Below are 18,797 nucleotides of genomic sequence, written 5' to 3' on the forward strand. Positions count from 1 at the left end.
CTCCCAGTACCTAGCAAGCAGACTCACTTCTTCCTTTTCACAGCTGCACAGTGACTCCTTGGACACACACACCATAAGTTGTTTAACTATTCCCTGTGGGTAGACATTTGGGTCATTTTGAATTTTGCTCTTACAAAAGATGCTACAAAGAATAACCTTGTACTTACATCATTTTGTACGTGTACAAGTGTATTTTCAAGATAAATTCCCAGAAGTGAAGTTACTGGGCCAAAAAGTATGTGCATTTCTAATTTTGATGGATGTTGCCAAATGGCTCTCCTTAGGGGTTCTACCAATTTGCAGTCTGACCAGCATTGTGTGAGAATCTGCATTTGGAGAGGGTTTGGATTCTGTAGATGAGTGGAGCAGAGACCTATGAGATGAAAATAACACCCCTGGACAAGTGTGAATGGAAAGGATGGCTCCAGCTGAGCTTAGATCCCTGAGGCCCTGGGGAAATGGAGAAAAATGAATGGAGAAGAGGCCTGAGACTGGAGAAAAGGAACGTGAGTGAATCCATCTTCTCTTGTGGAGCAAAGTGGGAAGTGTCAGATCAGATTCATTAGTGCAGAGTTTTCCTGTTGAAATGATCTGTTTGACGGGGAGCCTTCTAAGATTCTGTCCGGATCCTGGAATCCCAGGGTGAGGGAACGGAAGCAGGGCTGGGAGGGAGAGGCTGAGCTGCAGCTGGTGGGGCTGAGAAGAAGGACAGATGTGGCCAGCGGCAGAACAGGAAGGGTCCGGGAAGACCTGCCCGCGTCCCCAGAGCCTAGGACCCGGCCTGGCTCATAAGAGGTGCTTGGGAAATGTCAGAAACACAAACAGCAAAGGAGGCAGGACACTGTGAAATTCCTCCCTAGAAACCTGAGAAGTCCACCTGTTGGTCTCATAACCAAATACGACGGGGACAGAATGCCAGTGGGGGTGGAGCAGACCCATCTGTTGTCTTCAACATGGCCTCAGTCAAATCAGACCCACTCTGTCGTCCTATCCTTGTACCCTTTTAAAAAGTCATCTCGAATTCATCACTCAGTCAACAAGTCTTTAGTGAGCATCTATTGTGTGCCAGGCCCTGCTCTTGCTGCTGGGAATTCAACAGTTACATGTTGAATGGGCAGTCCTTTCCCTGGTGGCTCTGAAACAAGCAGTCCCACAAATGCCTTGTGTCCAGTGCCATAAAGGAAAGGAGGGCTGGGCTCCATGAGAAATTAGTCAGGGAAGGCTTCCCAGGGAATTGGTGTTTAAGTTGAGATCTGCAGGATGTTAGGCAGGTCAAGAAAAAGGGAACAGCAACCCAGGCAAAGGGAACAGTGTGTACAAAGGTCTGGAGGTGGGGAAGAAGTTTGGGTATTTGTGGAGGTGGAAGAAGGCCAGGCTGATGGGAACTCAGGGTAAGAGGGATCCAGGTGAGGCAGGGAAGGTACATAGGGACCAGAACACGCAGGACCTCAAGGCCACGCCAGGATTTATAGGCTCATTCCAAGTGCAATAGCAAGGCAGTAATTAAAGGCTTGAAGCAAGGAAGGGATGTGATCACATTAGTGTTTCCAAAAGATCGTTCAGCTGTCCCTTCCTAGAACTCAATATCTTATAATTGTGTGAGTGATAAATGACAAATTGCAGGATGACGTGACAAGACCGTATCCAAAGCCATCTTGTTCTGGTCATCCCAAAGTCACTCCCCCTCAGCAGGGAGGCCCAGTTCCAGCCCTCAGGCCAGTGTCTCCAGCGAACAGTCTGGAATCCAGCCGTCAGCAGAGGCAGGAGCTATGGGAATTTTTCCAATGTGCGTGCGGAGGAGCACAGGACTATAATAGGTTTACTAGCAAAAGAGGAACTGGGCTCAACCTAAGCTGAGTTAAAGTGAAACAGAGCACTTTGCAGCAGGACTTCTCAGAGCCTTTGACTGGGATGTGTGCCTTGTGAACCTCGAAGTAGGGCCTAGAATGCAGCACGTTTCCTACTTATTTTGAAACTGGTTTTCGTTGAATATTTTGCTACCAAAACACTGAGAAATGCTGGTCTGTTTTCTGTTTGCATTTCTAGGGCATGTTTGCTAATGAGCATGCTCAGTTCCTGCTCTCTAACCTTTCTTCAGGGAACTGGAAAACCATGCTCTTTCCTGATGGGAAATGCATCAGTTCAGTGTCTTGTACCCTGTACCCGGAGTATGAAGGGGTCCTCAATTGTTAGTCTGGAGAAAACAGCTAATCACAGAGAGCAGCCTGGTAGATTGTGGGGTGTCAGCTTCTGTCACCACGCTAGCCCATGTCTTACAGATAATACCAGCCTGCCTGGCCTACTAGGAATGTCACCATCAGTGGCCACCTGTCCTCAATCTCTCTCCTTTTCTCGTTATCTATTGGCTTTGGGAGAAACAAAAAATTAATTCCCTTAACCAAGAATTAGGCACTCTGGTCCATGAGAAGGCAATGGCCCGGCATTTTTTGTCCCCAAGGCTTTTTCATTTTATTTCACTTTTTTAAATGGAAGTGTAAATGACTCCCAACTCTTTATATGATGCCCCCAGCAGGACCTGCTGAGGCCCATTTGTCTTCCTGGCTCTAATAGGAAGTGTGTGCTGCCACTGTCACTGTGTGTGGGGCTATCCGAGTGGGCCAAGTCATTTCTGTCCCCCTGCCCTGGTGTTCGGACCCTGGCGATGTGATGAGAAATACCAATAAAGAGAAGCAACTCCACAAAACATTTTTCAGGAGGTCATGTTTTTATTCTACATTATTAGGATGACAGGGAAGAGGGCCAAGATTCCACCTTCCCAATCCCCCAGGAAGAACAGTTTGGGAGAATTAGATACACGTAGAGTGGGCTCAGGACTCGTGCTGGGTCTTCCTGGGAGGAGGCTGGGAAAACTCAGGCTTAGGCCACGGGAGCCAGACCCACCTGGTTGTTCCCCCTGTCAAAGACGGTGAAGTACTGACGAATGAAGACGTCGCCCAGGATCCAGAGCTCTCCGGAGGCGGTGGGGATGTCCATGCCCTGGAAGCCGCTGGTGCAGCCCTGCTGGCTCTGGAGAAAAGGAGAATCAAACCGGAAATGGGATGGAGACTCAGCAGTGACAGGCACCGGGGACTAAGCATCAAGGGCCGTGGTCAGCTGCAAGGCACGTGCAAGGAGGAGCTTCCTGGCTCGTGTCCGGGGACTTGGCTCTTCTTGGCCTGGCGTCTGCCTGCATAAGCTGTTCACTGCACTATTGGTTTCCAGGGATTACGAGACATTATCCAGCATTTCTGGCAGATGCACAAACCCTGACATCAGCATCGGAGCTAAGGGGTTTAGGGAGGACTCAGCTGCTGGGAAGGATTTTGGAAGCCCTGATGTCACAGCCTCTTGTCATTATTCTGATCCCATTCAGTGACAAACCAGGTCAGCTGTGAGCCCTTTTCAGGCACCGAGGCACCGGGCCACAGCCGTAGGGGCACAGTAGAATCACCTGGGGAGCTTTGCAAAGGCCCCATTGCTCCGGCCTCACGCTCACCCTTAATCAGCATCACGGGGGAGCAGCCCGGACATCAGTCCTTCCTGTCGAATAACATCGACCCACTGGGCGAAACTAGTTCCCCACCCGGCATTTCAGAGAAGACAAAGCATTTTCCTGGGCTTCATTGGACTGAAGACTTGTTACTTCATAGAGATAGTAGGTGCGTAGCAGCCCTCACTCTCTGCGAGTTATGATTCCCCTTTGCTCAACCCCGTAGCTTTGATGTGGTCGATCTCCCCTAAGCACACTGAGCAGCCACAGGCTAGTAATTAAGACGAGGGCTTGGACTAGAAATCCTCTTTTCATCCTCTTTGTTTTTTTTTGCCTCATTTTTTCTCCTAGGGGCGGGGGCTGCATCCAAATTCTCATTCATGCATTTATTTGTAATGTAGCCTTTCTCTCCGGAGGCTGTCCAGAGCAGATGTCAGCCGCAGCTTGTGGAAGTGGGCTTTCCCTTGGGTGAAGCGGGAGGGTGTGGTCACATTCTAGGCAAGCCCACCTAGGTGGAAGGCCCAGAGCCCCCTTACCTGTAGGACGTAGGCACTGGGGGGCAGAGGGTACTGGACGCCATTGATGGTGAACACGATGTTGGGCAGGTTGTTAATGGCGGAGCAGCTGACCACCATCTGGAAAGAGGAAGGGTCAGAAGGGCTGCATTCCTTCTGCATGGCAGACCCAGCACCTGGGTCTAGGACAGGGCCGTCAGCCCTGGGCTCACCTCGCCATTCTCGTTCTGTCTGGCTCCAATGTAGCTCTGGATTCTGGCAATGGCATTGGTGGGGCCAGACAGCAGAGAGGTGCCGGTGTCCACAATGGCCTGGCAGCTCCCACTGCAAGCGATGGCCTGTCCATTCATGGTGATGCTGAGAGCGAGATGAAACGAAGGGTCTCTTTAGCCCCCAGGGAGTACATCTCCCCAAGGAGGAACCGCGTGACCCCAGAGGGGCCCTCCTCTCCATCCATTGGCCAATACATCAAATTTCAGCTTCTCTCATTCACATACTCATTCCTTCATGCATTCATTTACTCCATAAATATTCACTGAGTGCCTACTCTGTACGAGGCATGGGAGATACAAGGCCCAACAAGACCAGCCACGCCGTAGCTGGAAAGATACGTTACAGTCGAGAAAGAGCAGGATGAGCAGGGCACATGGCAGGGGGACAGAGCCACGATCCGGGGGGGGGGGGGAACACCCAGGGGAGGCTTCTCCGGGAAGCAGACAACCACAGGTTGCCAAGGAGGTGAAGAGCTGGAGGAGGACATACAGGAAGATGGGATGCAGGTGGGGAGTGACGGAGACAAGGGGAGCGAGTGTGGGAGTTGGAGGAACGGATGAAGGTTTAGCACGGCTGGAGCAGACATAGCGACCGGCGCATGCTGGTCTGCCCAGGGCTGTCCTGGTTTTAGTTCAAAATTCTCACGTCCCAGGAAACTGCTCACTCCTGGGTAAACCCGGCTGCTTGGTCACCATAGCAGGCCAGCGAGGGGAAGAACAGCTGCGGAATGAGGCTGCATGGGGGATGGGCAAGCCCTGATGGGGAAGGTGGGAAGGAATGGCCTGAAACAACTTCTCAGCCATTTTGCCCTATCCCTAGACTAAAAGTGACATTTTTCCTAGAATGATAGGAGTGTGTGCCAGTTCACAGGTCCCCTAAATGCTAAGATATGTGGACAGCCGGGTCCTCCAGCTCTCCCCGGGGATGCTGGTAGATTGTCCTGCTTCGGTGACCAGATGGAAAGTGGCTGTCTTATCCTTGCAGAGGGTCTGGGGGTCTCAGACAGCTCTTATCCTCCAGTGAGGTGCCTTGCCCGGGTTCTCTCTGGCTTGGCCAACTTCCCCCTTCTCCTCCTGGGGCACATTTCCCTGAGCTGGCTGTTGCAGGGGGATTCTGGAAAACTAAGTTGACTATGAGTCTGTAAAGAAATGGGATCTGGGACTCATGCCAGGATGTTGCCCATCCACAGTGACCTCACCTATCCACGGTGATCTGCCAGTAAGTCTCAGAAGAAAGAGGCACCCAGTTCAGGTTTCCAGTGTAGTAAGAAGAATCGATGCCACCAAACATCACCACGCTGCCACCCTGGTCATTGCTATGGAAAGTGGGGCGAAAAGACAGGAATTCATTCCTTCATTCCTTCACGCATTCAGCGGAACGTAAGTATGTGCATTCTAAGAGCTGCCTTTTTCATTGTTTTGCCATGGAACGTTGGCCTCTGTTTTAAGGATTCACTTTGATTAGGCTCTTGCCAGTGCCAGGAGCTATGCCAAGTGTGTGACAGACAAGGTTTTTTTTAATCTTTACACCAAGGCCCATGCCATGGTCACTATGATTATTATTATTTCCACTTTACAGAGAAGAAACGAAGGCACAGAGAGGTGAGGCAACTTGCCCAAGGTCACACAGTCAAAGAGTGGCAAAACCCAGACAGAATCCGTGTCCTTCTACTTCCAAAGTGTGTAGTTTCCACCGCGTACTCTTGTTGCCGTGGGGACCTCAAGTGAAGTGAATACATGACAGTGTTTGCTCTTAAGGACTTGACTGTGTAGTTCTTGTTCATAGCCTGGGGCAGTTTTGCCCCCAGGGGACCTATGCCAATGGCTGGAGACGTTTTTTTGATTGTCACGTTGGGTGGGGGTAGGGGTGTCACTGGCATCGATTGGGTAGAGGCCAGGGAGGCTGTTAAACACCCTACGATGCACAGGATGGCCCCCAACAAAAAGGGATTATCTGGTCCAAAATGTTAACAGTGCCGATATCGAGAAATTCTGATCTAGTCTGAGAGATAAGAACCCTACACCAAATACCTAAGTACCTGTAAAGGTAGGTTATGTTTAATAGCTGACTTGAGTATTAAGTGGGCCATGAGGAGACAGGAGAAAGGGGCCTTCCTGTTGTAAATTGCAGGGGGCCTTGTTAACTGGAATATTGATTGTCTGAATCTCTGTAGACGTGGGTTACATAGGGAAGCACATGTAGATGATGGTAGGAATTCATCACCAAAGAACTGGCCACAGGTAAACCCCACCCTGCCTTTGCGGTAAACACCTGACAGTACCTGTGACACAATGAGATGACAGGGGAGGAGTTAACAGACGAAGAGAAACATCACACTGACAAATCCGTCAAAAAAGAAGGACGCGACTGTCTCGGGAAAGCTGATGACCCTCAGAGAGTCTTGCATAAACTTCTACTCAGCTAAAACGAATACTTGGCTTATTCTTTATTCATTCTATGAATGAACTCAGAGTCACAATGGGGACTTAGATTTTAACTAATAAAAGAAACTTTTCCCCATCATTTAAAAGTTTCACTGTTCAAGATATAAGTACGTCCCCGTCAACTCTTTTTCTTTTCTCATTTTTCGCTATGGAATTTTGGCTCCTATTTTAAGTGGATTCACTTTAAATGGTGGTCTTTTGGGGACATCCCCCCAGTGATGAGGGGACTAGTGCTGGAGAGCGAACGGTTAATGACAGCCGAGTTGTGTAAGTCAAGGTAACAAAGACCCAGGCTGCTCAAAATAAGATGAATGAAGACCGCTCTTGTCAGAGAGGAATTTAGTGCCGTTCTCTCCAAAGATACACCTCTCACGCCTTAGACACTGACCTTTCAAATCCCTTGCTTGCTGAGCCCCTCTCAACCCCCCCCCTGGACAGCACCCTGCTGGGCCAGGCGACTGTGACTGCCCCCCCCCCCCACTTACGAGCTCAAGTAGACAGAGAAGAGATCTTGGGAAACCAGACCCTGGTTCCAGATGTTGTCAAAGACAGGTGTGGCCCCCGAGGAGGAAATGCTGGGGTAGGCCAGACCCAGGATGCCATCGAAGGGCGCGTAGTACAGGAAGGAGCCGGGCTCTGTCTTGCTTAGGCCAAAGATCTGGTTGGTGTCCTTGATGCCTCCAACCTGGGTAGGGGGACCAAGTTGTTCAAGCTCAGCTTGTGTGGACAGAGCCCTGCAGGGCGCCAGCCTATGGTCCCGGAGCATTCTGGTTCATTTTGTGTAGGACTCGGCTTCTAGGGACTCAGGAGGGGGAAGGGATTGTCCCCAGGAATGCTTGTTATTCTGCTGGAGGTAACCATCACGGCGGACCTCCAGATGGCCACAGTCTGCAGCTTGGTGTGAGAATTTGCTGCAGAACAGATGGTCACCGTGTGTTTGTGTATCTGACGATGGGATGGAAAGCAGACCCCAGGCAAATCAGAGCCCTTGACCCCTGCTGTGCCCTGGACGGGGCAGCTGGTGCAACTTTTGTGACTGGGTAGGGGAAGCTGCAGAGGGGCTGCAGGGAAGGAAGAGGAGGAGGTGCTAAGAGAACTGAACCTTTTCTTACCTTCTCCACCCTGACCCCCACATAACACTCAGCTTGGGTGGCAGTGAGGTTGGCTTGTGGCTCCAGGCACCACCCCCTTACTCACTACTGCCATACCCAGAAATGTCTGTGACATCTGTGCTATTTCCCCCTTCCCATCTCCCAGTTGGCTTACTCTTATGATCACTGAGACCCGTATTGCTTGAACGAGCTGCTTCTGGGGGAGCTGGTTCTGGGTGGCACCCAAGGTCCCAGGAAGCTGGCCCGAGGGCTGGGCGGGATGAAATGGCCAGCCAACAAGTGTTTACCTGGACTGTGTCGTACCCGAGGATGCCTGTCATGCTGCCGGTGCCATAGGCAACCGAGAGCTTCTGGTTGGTGCCCTGGTAGGTGGAGGACTGCTGAGGGTTAAAGCGGTTGTGGTTGGCTGTGAGGACAAGAAGTGACATCGTCAACCTCCAAAAGCTGAGTGAGAATCTTGGGCTGTGGATGTCTTCCTGGGTGGGTGCCTGGGTCCAGGGGTGCGGGTGGGGCTTTGGAGGAGAAGGGTAACATTTACCCTAGACTTTGGAACCCTAGCATTCCCCGGTTTCATTCCGGTCTGGTTGGATCAAGCTGGGAGCATCTCACTGATGGAAGGTCCCCAACCGACCCCACAGTCCCCCTGAAGATGCCCCAGGAAAACACTGAAAGGTGCAGGCCCATGGCTACCCATGGTGAAGGGCACCATCACACTTCTTTCTGCCATTGGAATGAACTTCTTGAGGGCAGGGACTATGTGTGATTCACCCCTTCATTCCCCAGGGCACATAGTAGGCTTGGCACATAGTAGGTGCTCAGTGAATGCCTGTGGAATGAATTCTTGAATGGCTCCAGTGGACTTGCAATTGGACCGCTCTGAAGTGCCTGAGTGTTCAGGGCTCCCAGGTTAGTTGGTGCTGGGGGCCCGGGTACTCACAGCAGGCAGGACTGGAGCAGTAGACCGAGGGCACCCACAGGTTGGAAGAGCCTGTGTCAAAGATGACGGTGAACTCCTGAGGGGGGGTTCCGATGCCGATGGTGCCGAAGTACTCCAACTGCCGGGTGGGGACAGCAAGGTTCACGGACTGGGGACTCTCCCCCACCCCCCCATGGCCTCTCCAGGGACTGTCTCTGGGTGGGCGCCTCAGCCCGCTTCCTGCCTTTCTCTTCACTGTTCTTGTCTTTCTCTCCCTGTCTTATGCATCTGTCCTTCAAGACCCAGCCTGAACGCCCCCTCCTTGAAGTCTTCCCAGATTTCTCCCATTTCCCTCTGATTGTTCTCTGCTAAGCACCATTAATACCTAATGATAATCGTGTCTTGTTCGTTTTAGTTTTGCCATCCTAGAGAATGCATGTTCTTAGAGGACAGGGTGGAAACTTAAAGCACTCAGCAGAGGAAACTTTAAATGCTGGTTCATTGAATTGTCGATCAGGAGATAAACAAGTCTCCAAAAGATGGAAACCCCTAGAGATATCTTCTTGATAAATCTAGGTGTGTATAGCAGGTTTCAAGAAAGGGCATTGTCAGGATTTTTATTCTTAGTACCAGCACTTTCTCCCTTGCCAGCTGTTCCAGCTACGTTCGTCTTGCTATTCTTTGATGATGACAAGCTCATTCCCTTCCCAGGGCCTTTTCACTTGCTATTTCTTTTGCTTGGAAAATGTTTATTCTAGATCTTTCCTTGGCTCACTCCTTATCATCAGTCATTCAGAGCTCTAGTCAAATGTCACCTCCTCCAAGAGGCCCTCTCTGATCACATTATCTATATCTGCCCCCTACCCCATTGCTCTTCTTTCCCTTACTCTAATTAATTTTTCTCTGTTAATTTCTCTGAAATTATCTTACATATTTATTTGTCTCTTACTTGTCTTCTCCAGAATAAGCTCCAGGAACTTTGCTTATTCACTATTGTTTCCTCAGCTCCTTGCATAGCCCACAGCACATAGTAGGTGCTTCATAAATAGTTAAGTGAATAAATGGGCTAACTTTCCCAAGCTGTTACTAGGGGACAGACTCTGTGTTAAGTACTTCAAAAAACAGTATTGCACTAATTACTCGTAACAATCTTCTGATCGTAGATATTAGTGGTTCTGTTTCACAGAGGAGGAAACTCAGCATAAATGACTTGCCAAGGTCACACGGCTGGGAAGCATTAAAGCCTAGATTTGCACCAGGTCTGGTAGGTTTCATAGGCTGAGCTCTTAACGACAGGCAACACTGCTTTGTTTCCTTGGCCCTGTGACGTTCACCCAGGGGACAGAGTATTTACTGAAGGGCAAAGCATTGTCCTTGTGTCCCAAATAAAATAGTCAGAGTGATCTCCCGTAACTCCAATCTGATCATGTGAACCACCCTTAAGCTGATTCAGTAGCAGACAGGATACAGGTCCTTATCAGAGAATCTGTCTGGCTCCTCCCATTGACCCCTCAAGCCTCACTTGGCACCCACCTGCCTCCCTCACTCTGTCTCTGCTCTTCACACAGACTGGCTACCTTTCCTCAAATGTACGCTGCTCCCTGCTGCCACAGGATCTGGCACAAGCCCTCCTGTTCTCTGGGACTCTCTCCTGTCCTCTCGGAACACTGGCTCTTCCTTCACTGCCCCCGGGAGATGTCCCTGCCTGCCACATTGGCATAGTATGTCACCTTCACTGTAGCCCCCGCCCAGTTGTGCTTCTCATGGTTTGTGAGGTTCATGGATTATTGTCTGTCTCTCCCTACGAGACAGTGAGCTCCATGAGGGCAGGGGCTGTGCCCGGTTTTGTTCACTGCTACTTCCCCCAACACCCAGCGCAGAGCCTGACACATTACGGGGTGCTCCATACACAGAAACACTGGAGGAAAGGATGAACCAATGAGAGCAACAGTCTGACTATGAGTTTTCCTGCCCTCCTTGTGTCTCCGAGATCCAAGGAGCAGACCCATGGGTTACTGCCTGGGGGCTCAGAGTCCTGGCCCATCTTCTAAGACCCCCGGGACTCCCTTTCTCCTTCCGGCCAAGTCCTCGGAGCTGCCCCTGCCGCCTGCCCATGCACTCACATCCATGTAGTTCTCAAGGGGCTGGGTGGCCATCATGGAGGCGGCCTCCTTGATGTACTTGCTGGCTGGGTTAATGCTGTGTGTCTTCAGGTAGTCCTTCAGAAGGCCATGCTCGATCAGGTTCTGCCTCAAGGACTTCTTTCTGATGAGGGGGATCCTGGGGCGAGCATTTGCAAACAGGTGGTTTGGAGGAGGAAGAGTAATTAGGCAAGGAATCTGCTGATGGGGTGCTGTGGCAGCCCTGGAAGGAAAAGGAGGCTGGCCCAAGAGAGGACGGAGGAAGGCAGTCAAGAGGGAAGATGCTCCCATTTTGGGCACAATAATACAAAGAGGTTAAGTGGTTGTCCAAAGTCGCCTGGCCCCGGGACGGAGCTGGGAAGCAAACCCAGCTGCCCTTGAGGGCCTCGGCTATTCACCACGTCTACAGCGCTGGCTCCCTAAAAGGGCACAGAGAGAAATAAGGAAGGAGACTTGAGATGGTCAAGAAAGAGAGAGGGGGCGGCCGGATGGCTCAGTTGGTTAGAGTGCAAGCTCTCAACAAGGTTGCTGGTTCAATTCCCACATGGGATGGTGGGCTGCGCCCCCTGCAACTAAAGATTGAAAACGGCGACTGGACTTGGAGCGGAGCTGCGCCCTCCACAACTAGATTGAAGGACAATGACTTGGAGCTGATGGGCCCTGGAGAAACACACTGTTCCCCAATATTCCCCAATAAAAAGAAAAAGAAAAAGAAAAAAGAGAGAGGAGAAGTATGACGGAAGAAGAAGAATACGGAGGAAAGGCAGGCAATGTGACAGGCAGCAAAGGGAAGGAGCCCCTTGGGAGCTGCTTCCCGCGCTGCCTGTCCCCCAGACTCACTTGTAGATGTAACACTCAGAGAGTGCCACCAAGCTGAGCAGCAGCAGCCACTTCATGGTTCTTCCTGGGTCCCAAGTCTCCAGAGAAGGGAAGTTGGGTGGAAAGCGTACAGCAGCAGGCTGTTTCTGCTCTTATATACAGCCCAGGTGCTCCGGAGTCTATCTTATCAGCCTTCAAATGTCACCCATTTTCCTAACCCAAACAGGAACTTTCCTGATAAGATTGTCCCGGCTCCTGAACCATGTTCTGAGAAGTTTCCAGGTTGAGTAGCTTTCCATTGTAACCCTGTCCCACGATTGGGATGGACCTGCAGAGAGTGGGTGAAGGAGTGGAGGTTTATTTCTTAAATACTGAAATTCATTAAAACTTGACAAGCTGACGATTTTGACAAAGTTGGGCTAAAGTACACTTCATATGGAACAGATGTCAAAGGAGCTCAGTGTACCCTGATCTGTCCTGGTGGGACAGATGGCTGGGGTTCTTGAAGTGCAGCTCCCCACTTTGTGATGGGCCATGTTCCTGTTGTTGCAACTCCCAACCATATTCATAGGTCGATGGTTTGGGACTCAAGACACATTTCCCCATAGTAATGTCATTATATGGGGTTGTTGAGTATCTAACTAGCCTGTACGCTTTATTAGGCTCTGGTCACTCATGACAATTGGGTCGAGTCATCGGAAAGTGGTGCGTGCAGCACAGAGGAAGAGGAGGGAGGGAAGCAAGCGGAAGAATGCTGCCTTCCTTGAAACACATCGGGGTTGTCTTTGGCATCTGTGCCCCTCACTTCTGCCCCTCTTCTCTTCCTATTGTTTCTCTCCTAGCTTCTCAGGTTGCTCGAAGCCTCCATCTTTGAGATCCCACTGGGTCTGACTCTCCCACGTTCTCCATGCCTAAAACTCGGCTGAATCAGCTGCAGTGGAGCAAAGCAATCTTGGAAAATTCATACTAGTGTGTGAATGACTTAGAAAGTTCTCTTCTTAAAAGAGGATTCTTCCCAACCCAATGGATTCTCTACTTTGTGGGGTTTATTTGGTAGACAAAGTGGAATGAAGATTTTGATTCAGGGATTGTGAGGGAGGGGAATATCTGGGAGGAAGGTCACCAGTAGGCGGTGAGCCTTATCTGCAGGTCTTGTTCTGAAATCAGACTGCCTGGGCCATCCCTGGGTTTTCCAGCATCAGGAGACATGGATTCTGAAGAACAGTCCAAATTTCCCCCAATGCCTCTGGGTGAGTATGGAAGGGTGAGCAGTGCCGATCAAGCTCAGGGCCAGCGGTGGTTAGTACAAAGCACATTTGTATTTCAAAAACCACCTGTTAAGACACCTTCATGTCCCAACTGTGGATCCTTGACCCATTTTTTCCACTTTCTCATCTTTTGGTGCCTGCTTCCTCTCCTCTGTCTTTTCCTCCCCCTCAAGCCTTTCTCCTTTCATCTCCACTCTCACCTTTGGGCTGATCTCAGCATTTATCTGGCGGAACTGATGGTCCTGAGGTGCCTGCCTAAGTCCTGGGTGCACCAGACGAAGGTGCCACTGGGTGAAGGCGACACTAGGGAGGAAGAAAGGAGAGAGGAAGGGAGGGAGGGAAGGAGGGGGGAGGGGCATGTGCTGGGAGCTGGGGGGGGCTCATCAGGGTCTTCAAAGGAAATTGGTGTCTTGTGCTGGGCAGAGGGTACATGGGTACTCACCATTATTCTTTATACTTTATGTATATGTTTTACATATATAAAACTGTTCATACTAATTGTTTTTTATAAAAGAAAAAGAAAGAAGGACCGAGTCTTTCATGCACACTTTCAACTTGGAAATGAAGGGAACTGTGGTTGGGTGGTAGGAGGGTGAGTCGGGAGCTCTCAGGGTTGAGATGTGGGGAATGAACCGTGAAGAACATTGTGTGTGTTGTGTTTATCTTTCAGCTTCCCCAACAAATTATATGATGCATGGACGTGTTCACTACTTTTTAATGAATCCCATGTAATCATGGCCATTCAGGTAACTTTCACAGAGTGACATGGTTCGTGTTTCTCTTCCTTAGTGGTGACAGGACACAGGGGAGCTCAGGAATACTGACCTCTTACTCTTATCTCAGTGTGGTAAGCAATGCTATCATCCACATCTTATAGAAGAGGAAACTGAGGCACAGAGAAGTTGTGCCACTTGCCTGAGGTGACATAGGAGAAGTGACTGAGCAAGGATGAGAATCCAGGTCTCTCTGATCTAGTCCTGTGCCTGCTCCCTTGCTCCAATGACTGGGTTTCCTGCGGGCCACGGAAGAATCTTAGGAAGAGCCCTGGCTCCAGGGTCTGAATCCCAGCCCAGCCTCTGAATCGCTGTAAGACCTGGGGCTGGTGATCCAGTCTTTCTGAGACTCAGTTTCCTCATCTGTGAAATGGGTCTAATGGCACCACCCATTCCACAGGACAGTTGTGAGGATTAAATATTGAGTGTGAAGCAGCAGCACACTTAGAGCGGCTGAAATGGAAATAACTGTCAACACCCAGCACTGAGGAGGAGGCTGAGGAGTGGGATTTACCCACGTTGCAGGTGGGGATGCAAGTTGGTACAGCGGCTTGGGAAAGCAGTTTAGCCGTTCCTTAGAAAGTCAATGGGCACTTGACCCAGCAATCCCCCTCCTGGGTATTTACTCAAAAGAAATGAAAAACACATGTCCCCACAAAGTCCTGTGCACAATGTTTGCAACAGCTTTTTTCATAATTGCCAAAAACTGGAAACAACTCTAATATCCATCAGGTGGTCCCTGGATAACAAGAGTGATTTGTAGCCTCACGATGGAAGAGCACTAGGCAATGAACAATTGACCTATTGGCTGACTCTCCCAAGCGTTGTGCTGAGCGAAAGAGGCCAGACTCAAAGGGCTACATTTGTAAGATTCTAATTATGTGACATTCTGGAAAAGGCAAAATAACGGGGACAGAAAGCCGGACAAGGGCTGGGGGAGGAGATTAACTACAAAGGGGTATGGGGGATCTCTGGCGTGATGGAAACATTCTCTCTTTAGATCGTACACCTGAAAAGGCAAATTTCATTTTATGACAATTGACGTGAAACACCTGACTTTACAACAGGTGACGTGCTCGGCCAGTGACAGCCCCACAGTGGGAAGTGAAGGGAACACTGGGTACTAAGCTGTGCCTGGGGACACACCTTAGAGGGGACACATTGGATTCACTTCAGATAAGCTGTCGTAATACCACTAAAGGACATGAAAAAGACGAGGACAACCCACTCATCACCGCTGCTTCCGTTTTGGTCCTTTGGAACCATGAGTAGACCTGTCCACGGTCTGGTTTTCTCTGCCACATTGAAGGGTCAGAGTGGTAAAGTTGGCAGTGTGCTGTGAAGCTCCCAGAAGCTGAGTGTGAACATTTCTGAGACCACTCCCTACCACCCACACTGGGTGCTGGGCCCTCCACAACTAGATGGAAACAACTACTTGACTTGGAGCTGATGGGTCCTGGAAAAACACACTAGAGAGAGAGAGAGAGAGAGAGAGAGAGAGAGAGAGAGAGAGAGAGAGAGAGAGAGCAGGTGAGGAGACTTCTTTCCTTCCCACTTGGATGGGTCTTGGAATCACACTGAAGGGAAGCTCTTAAATTTGTAAAGATAATTAAATCTTCCCGTATTAGAGATTTTAACACCCTGGGGGAGGCTGACATGCTTCGTGGCACCAATTCCGGGCTTATGGCAGCCTCTGTGATGGCCTCCAATTATCCTTGTCTCCTGGTATTCATGCCCCTTGCAATCCTCTCTCCTTTAGCATGTAACTTGCCGCTAGCCAGTAGGTTATGGCAAAGCAGATGGGATGTCACTTTTGTGATTACATTATATGAGGTGGTCACGTTTGTCGTGCTAGCTGACTTTTTGTACAGACTCTCTTGCTTGCTGGCTCTGATGAAGCAACTGCCCCGTGGAGAGGCCTCCGTGACAAGGAACAGAGGGTAACTCCAGCCAACAGCCAGCAAGGAACTGCGGCCCCCAGTCTGACAACCCGCAAAGAACTGAGTTCTGCCACGTGAGCTTGGAAGTGGACCCTTCTCCAGCGGGGTCTCAGATGACATCACGTGCCTGGGTGACACCTTGACCACAGCCTGTGAGAGGCCGTGAAGCACAGGACCCAGCCAGATTGAGCCTGGATTCCTGAGCCACAGGAACTGTGAGATAATAAATGGGAGCTGCGGTAAGTTGCTACATTTGTGTTAATTTATCACCAGCAATAGAAAATGAGTATAGAAACCTCATAGAAAACTCCACAAAGATCCACCTGGCTGCCTCCATTTGGGGGCCTTCTGCTCAGGCAATGTCAGCGATTCGAGAAGGAGGGGGTCGACACCGTGACCTGCTTCCCGGCAAACCACCATTGATACGCAAGGCTTACATTTCCGGGGCTTTCATGCTTTTCGGAGTGCTTGGAGATACGTGAGTTTTAAAACAATTATGATTATTCCTGCGTATCCCTACTGACACAATGCAGAGGATTTCAGGATCAGCTCAGGTTCACACAACTAAGTAGTGAAATGGGCAAAACTTGCATTTGGGTCCCAGAAAGCTCTGGTCCTGGGAGGCTCTTGTTTCAGGCCAGGCTCTGCGCCCACACGTCCACCTGGTTTCTGTCCATTGGTTAGAGCGTAAGGTGGACACTCTGTGATGGCAGCAGCCTTCATGCCAGGGACACTCAGGGAAGCCATTCTACTCAGTCCCCAGAGGAACTCTTGGGAGGGAGAGTGGAATCCTAGGACGGCATGTTCTCCACGAGGGCAATCGTCAGGCAGGGCGGATGGGTGGCTGCCAGCAGGGGAGCCGCAGAATCTGATCGGGCCAGACCAGCCTGGCAGAAAGATTAGACAACGTTTACTTTGCCATTAGCCCTGCCTGGCACTCGGCTTTGAGGGCACCGGGAACTGCACCCCTCGCCAAGGGCACAGGTGTTCAGAAATGTTCTGTGAACATATCAAATGAAGCAATGGCATGAAATCTAAAGAACCCGATCGTGGCAAGACCGAATGAAGCATTTACGCATGATAAGTATTATCAAGCCGTCTGTCTGATAGGCCTCGGGACGGCGGGTCCCCTGGGGACGCTGCTTCCTTAGGAGCTTTCCATCAAGGTCTCACAATAGGCGAGCAGTCTTCCAACAACACCGAGAACACGTTTCCACTCCCCAGTGCCAGACCAGCAGAGTTTCTCTAGAGATGGGCACAGGTTTTTAAAAGGAAATTTATTGTAACATTTTTATTTTGGGCTGAAGTGTACCAATAATGCATGTTCACTGTAGATTATTTGCAGGTAAATAAAAATTTAAAAAGACTCACCTCCACTGCCCAGAACAATCCACTATTCATGTTGCGTGTGAATATATCTATTTACCTACAAAATTGGGGCCATACAGTACAGCACACACTGTTTTGCAACCGGCTTTGAAAAGGAAAATTAAGTGTTCATGTGTTTTCCAAGTGATTTCTTATGAGTCTACTTCATGAGAAAACTTTCCTTGAAATATAATATGAACACAGGAAGATGCATGTCGAAGGGAACAGCTTGATGAATTTTCACAAACCAAACATACCCGTGTAACCACTATCAGATCAAGAAACAACATTACAAGTACCCCAAAAGCTGCCTCAGGCTTCCTTCCAATTATGAATCCACACCCCAGACCAAGCGTAATCACTGCTCGGACTTCAAGCCGCAAAGATTCATTTGGCTTGTTTCTGCCCTTTAGATAAACGGCACCGCGTAATAAGCATGCTTCTGTGTCTAGCTGTTTTGTTCAAAATTTACGTTTGTGGGATACATGCCAGCATTGTGTGTAGTTGTGAATCGGTTATTTTCATTGCTGTGTATCATCCCATTGTGTAAGGAGACACTTTATTGCCCTCTTCTCTGGTCAATGGCATTTGGGGGGGCCCCTGGGGTGGGGTTCTTAGGATCAGTGCTGCTATGACTATTCTAGTCCGTGCCCTTTGCTGAACATGTGTATACATTTCTGAGGAGTGGAATTGCCGGGTCATAGGGCAGACACACAGTTGGTGTCAGTAGAAACGGCTGAGCACTTTTCCAGAGTGGTGGTGTCACCGTGTGCTCCCCCTGCAGCGTATGCCAGTGGTTCCACATCCTCGTCACACTCAGTCTGTCCGTCATTTCAATTTCAGCCGTCCTAGTGGGTGTGAGGAGGTATTCTCTGGCAGTTTTAATTTGCATTTCCTGATGAATAAGAACATCGAGCACTTTATCATGTGCATGGTGGCCATTTGTATGTCTTTTTGGAGGACGTGCCTGCTCAAACTTTTGCTCACTAAAAATATTAGGTTGTTTGTATTTTGTTACAATTTGGAGGAGTTTGCATTGGTCATTTAAATTTTTTAGGAGCAAAAACCATCTTTGCACGCATGCAATGCCGTTATAGAAAAGAACAGTGGAGTTGCTCAGGCAGCCAAGGGGATAAAGACCCACCAGCCCCACAAGGCATTTCTATGGAACCCCTGGGAATCAAAGGAACACGGTTTGAAAACCCCCTGAAATAGATGCTCTTCAAACCCTTCTTTCCTGTGTGTCTAATCTACATTGCAGTTTTGCGGTTTTGGGGCACAGAGGTCAAAGGTCTGACCTCCTCTCTCCAAGAAAATTTCCCCCCTCTAGCTGTCCCCAGCCAAATGAATGATAATAACTGCTTGCCAGTGTCCACCACGTACAGGGGCCATGCCAGGGATCTATGTGCTCCTTCCTCGTGAGATAGATACAGGACTATATGGCACCATTTTACAGGTGTATAGCTGGTAAACTGAGGCTCAGAGAGGTTCCTCAGCTTGTTTAGAGTGCAGAGCAGCGAGAGGCAGAGCGGGTGTCCTTCACTCCTCTGTCCTACGCCTCTGCTCAGAGGCTCATGGTGCTCACTGTGCCTGTTTTATGGGGCCCGAGGGATTCTTGGCAGAAATGGGGGTGAAATATCTCTTGAATGGAGACATGTGAGAGGCTTCCGGGGGCTGGCCTGGTTGGGGTTACTTGTGTGTTTTATGATAATATGTTAAATTGTATATTTATACTTTA

At 49.8% G+C, this 18,797-nt stretch overlaps 1 protein-coding gene across 1 annotated transcript; it reads right to left on the reverse strand.

The window, feature by feature from the left end:
• Positions 1–2,877: 2,877 nt before the first annotated feature.
• LOC308503732 (pepsin A) lies at positions 2,878–11,787 on the reverse strand (the record flags this gene model as incomplete). The annotated part of the gene is made up of 9 exons (XM_081063365.1): positions 2,878–3,027; positions 4,027–4,125; positions 4,218–4,362; positions 5,477–5,593; positions 7,208–7,407; positions 8,122–8,240; positions 8,772–8,889; positions 10,874–11,030; positions 11,732–11,787. 9 exons carry the CDS (start codon positions 11,785–11,787, stop codon positions 2,878–2,880), a joined length of 1,161 nt encoding a protein of 386 aa, XP_080919491.1.
• Positions 11,788–18,797: the final 7,010 nt, after the last annotated feature.

The sequence above is a fragment of the Rhinolophus hipposideros genome (assembly GCF_964194185.1).
Source record: "Rhinolophus hipposideros genome assembly, chromosome: 10".
In the NCBI taxonomy this organism is placed as follows: Eukaryota; Metazoa; Chordata; class Mammalia; order Chiroptera; family Rhinolophidae; genus Rhinolophus; species Rhinolophus hipposideros.